We start from the raw sequence: 3,578 nt of genomic DNA on the forward strand, positions 1-3,578 counted from the left end.
CTTTCGGGGAAACCGGTTAATATTTACGGACTGTGTTTATTTCCTCGACCACTGATCTACTACTGATATCAGAAGCCCAACAGCGCTAATACAATTTACAAACTTCTTAGAAAATGACTGCATCTTGAGTAATTTGTAGTCCGTCAGCATCTGTTAATCCGCTCCATTTGTTCATCTGTTTGAAGCACAAGCCCTTCAAAACCTCTACTTTTCAGTATAGTTGGCCGGTATTTTATATATTGTATGAAATAACTGCGATGGACTGGCGACCTGTCCAGGGTGTCCCCCGCCTTTCGCCCAATGTTAGCTGGGATAGGCTCCAGCCCCCCGTGACCCTGTACACAGGATAAGCGGTTGACGATGGATGGATGGATGTATGAAATAAATCACAATAGCCTAACCTGGATTGATAAATAAAACTAAGGTGTATTGTTTGGACATTTTATGCAGTGTATAAAATGGACATAATCATTTAAACATCTTTCTAAACAAGAACTCATGAGTGATAACTGACAATTTCAATGTAGGATGGTGCTTTTAAGATTTTATGTGGTAGTTCTTCGAAATACAGACGCATCTACTCAAACGTCCCTCAAATGTACCTCATGGGATTTGGTATGTTCATATAGGCCCTGATAATTTTTTTTGAATGGACCTATTAATAGTAAATGTTGTTCATTATATTATAAATAGTGCAATGAACACCAATTGTAGTGATGGCGCACAGGGAAAATGTCCTTCTCCTTATGAGTTGAGCGTTAAGAAAATATGTTTTGGTAGAGAGTGTATTTCATTGAGGGGAAGTATGCATGTCTGTGAATGTACAAAATGCCATTAATTATGAGATTTAACTTTACCTCCAGTTTTTTCCCGGAATTTTTCATTAAAAAAAATGAGTCTTGAATCGACTCTTGGAATCGATTCCATTGATTCCAAAACTAGTAATCGGAGTCGATCTCCAAATGTCTGCAATCGAACAGCCCTAGTTCAAAGTGACACCCGAACAAATAAAGCGCTTTGCTATCAATACACCAATGACTTCACAGCAACACGAACCGCCTCCTCCAAAGTAGCCAATAAAAATCGGTCTAATACCCAGAAGTTACTGGGCTACCAATCGACGGGTTCTCTGAAAGACCTTCTGTCCAATCGGATCCTTATATTTTTGGGAAGGCGGGGTTTCTATGCTTCTTTTTTTCCCTCTCTTTGAGTGTAGCTTTCATTTATTCGAGTGTCTCGCTGTTTGGAACTCGTTTAATAATGTGAGTACATTTAGTCTATGTTTAATCAATGGAATGCACGTTGTCTTATTTTATTTCAAAATACACATTTGCTTTCGCTAGATAAATGGCATTTCATTAAAGTAACATTGCAGTGCTAATCAGCTAGCTAACTCGCTAGCTCCTCTTTTAGCAACGAGGTCGGTCGGTCGGTCGGTCGGTCATGCAGTTTTACAGTTTACTCTAGTTTAATTAAGAATAAATCACTTTCTATATCTTCATGATTCATTACTTTTGACTATACTTCGATTGGCTTCCAGCTTTTGCTGTGTTCTCAGTATAAAGTTGGGGGAAGTTTAGTTGGCCATTCAGAAGTCGTTTTATTGAGCTGCTTTTCTCTTTACATTTCAGCTGTTTGATGGTTGATTGTGGATGTTTCATATTACCAGGAGAGTTTTCAATATGTGTTTTTCTATTACAGAATCATGGCTGGCCAGGAGATGCGTCTAAACCACACTATTTACATCAACAATTTGAACGAGAAGATCAAAAAAGATGGTATGGATGTTCCTTCGGCTGTAATCTAACTTTGTTTTACATTGATTTTACACTAATGTTCTGATGGATCTGTCCTTTTTCTCCTTTAACAGAACTGAAGAAGTCACTTTATGCTATATTCTCCCAGTTTGGTCAAATCCTGGACATCCTTGTTTCCACTGCACTGAAAATGAAGGGTCAGGCCTTTGTGATTTTTAAGGAGATCAACAGTGCTTCCAACGCTCTCCGCTCTATGCAGGGCTTCCCATTTTATGATAAACCTATGGTATGATCTTATTAATCCTGTATAAGGTGCTAATAAAGCAATCTGTGTTTGATTACATTAAACAATGTCTGGCATTTATGGAATCCATTTCACAGCATATTCAGTATGCAAAGCTGGACTCTGACATCATTGCGAAGATGAAGGGTACATTTGTGGAGCGTGACCGTAAGAAAGAGAAGAAAAAGCCTAAAGCCCCTGATGCTGCTGGGAAAAAGAATGCATCTGCCACACCTGCTATGGCTGGAGTGTCTGCAGCTGTGCCTGTTAGTATATTTATGATCTTTGGAGTGGTGACTTCACTGGTCAACCATATAGAATTCAATTTGTGTCACTTGACTGTTTTTAAGGCTGTTATTGATGTACGTATTTAATGTTTGTGTGTCTTTTACAGGGAATGCCACAGATGAGTCAAGCCCCTCGCATGATGCAAATGCCCGGCCAGCCTCCCTACATGCCTCCCCCTGGTATGATGCCACCACCTGGCATGGCACCCGGTCAGATGCCTCCTGGTGCCATGCCACCAGGTCAGATGATGCCAGGCCAGATGCCTCAGCAGGTGTGTATTACAAATAGAATAAATCCCCTGTATTCAGTTGATACATTCTCATAACATTTATTTTGTTTGTAGGTTTCGGAAAACCCTCCCAACCACATCCTGTTTCTTACCAATCTTCCAGAGGAGACAAACGAACTTATGCTATCTATGCTTTTCAACCAGTGAGTGTTTGCATGCTTTGTTTGCAAATCTTGTGCTTTTTCCCAAAGCTGTGGATGTTGAACCTTAATCAAAGTGGGGCTGGTAACATATTATAGCTCTGAATTCCAGATCATTTAAAAAATATATTCTCTTATGTCTGTCTTCTCAGGTTCCCTGGATTCAAAGAAGTTCGTCTTGTTCCTGGTCGTCATGATATTGCCTTTGTGGAGTTTGACAATGAGGTGCAGGCGGGTGCTGCCAGAGAAGCTTTGCAAGGCTTCAAGATCACACAGAACAATGCTATGAAAATCTCCTTTGCAAAGAAATAACCTCTATGCGCACACACACTTACATGCAGCTCCTATGACAAATGCCAGTTACACAAGCCTGCATTTTTTTAACCAGGTTTCAGGCTTTTTAGAAAGGAAAGTTTGTAAATTTGCCTTTTTATTTGGAAGTGACTAGGCTAGTCTTGCCATTGTCATTTTAGTTATACTCCGCAATGCAAGGTAAAGACTGAGTGAAATGTTAATTTTCGTCTTTTTGTTGTCATTTCCTCTTCTCTGCGAGGATCGGCTTTGGTGAATTTGTAAGTATGTTGGATTTTTTTTTACTCTGATTATTGAAAAGCATTGCACCCAGAGTCTGGTCCCCAGACATTGTACCTGGAGCTTTATTGTTTTAATTAAATTACTTTGTTTTACATATTGCATTTTACCTGTTTTGTTAATTGCTTGTTTCACTCAGACTTAATATTGTGGCTTTTGACACGGCGTACAGAACATTAAGAGAATCATTGGTTGCAAATTAAGACAATTTAAAGATGAGGGTGTTTAAT

General features: G+C 39.4%; 1 protein-coding gene across 1 annotated transcript; it reads left to right on the forward strand.

The window, feature by feature from the left end:
• Positions 1 to 1,180: 1,180 nt before the first annotated feature.
• On the forward strand, positions 1,181 to 3,578 carry LOC127623213 (U1 small nuclear ribonucleoprotein A-like). Its single transcript, XM_052097543.1, has 7 exons — positions 1,181 to 1,262; positions 1,702 to 1,778; positions 1,871 to 2,043; positions 2,139 to 2,306; positions 2,435 to 2,599; positions 2,672 to 2,760; positions 2,910 to 3,578. The coding sequence occupies exons 2-7, from the start codon at positions 1,706 to 1,708 to the stop codon at positions 3,067 to 3,069; spliced, it is 828 nt and encodes a 275-aa protein (XP_051953503.1). The 5' UTR covers positions 1,181 to 1,262; positions 1,702 to 1,705; the 3' UTR covers positions 3,070 to 3,578.

Source organism: Xyrauchen texanus, chromosome 29 (assembly GCF_025860055.1).
Source record: "Xyrauchen texanus isolate HMW12.3.18 chromosome 29, RBS_HiC_50CHRs, whole genome shotgun sequence".
In the NCBI taxonomy this organism is placed as follows: Eukaryota; Metazoa; Chordata; class Actinopteri; order Cypriniformes; family Catostomidae; genus Xyrauchen; species Xyrauchen texanus.

Bases quoted from the DNA above. Each gene is read 5' to 3' on its own strand.
- LOC127623213 (XM_052097543.1), top strand. From the start codon at position 1,706: ATGGCTGGCCAGGAGATGCGTCTAAACCACACTATTTACATCAACAAT. The intron at 2,044-2,138 runs GTATGATCTTAT...TCCATTTCACAG, and splicing joins CATTTTATGATAAACCTATG to CATATTCAGTATGCAAAGCT. The intron at 2,761-2,909 runs GTGAGTGTTTGC...CTGTCTTCTCAG, and splicing joins CTATCTATGCTTTTCAACCA to GTTCCCTGGATTCAAAGAAG.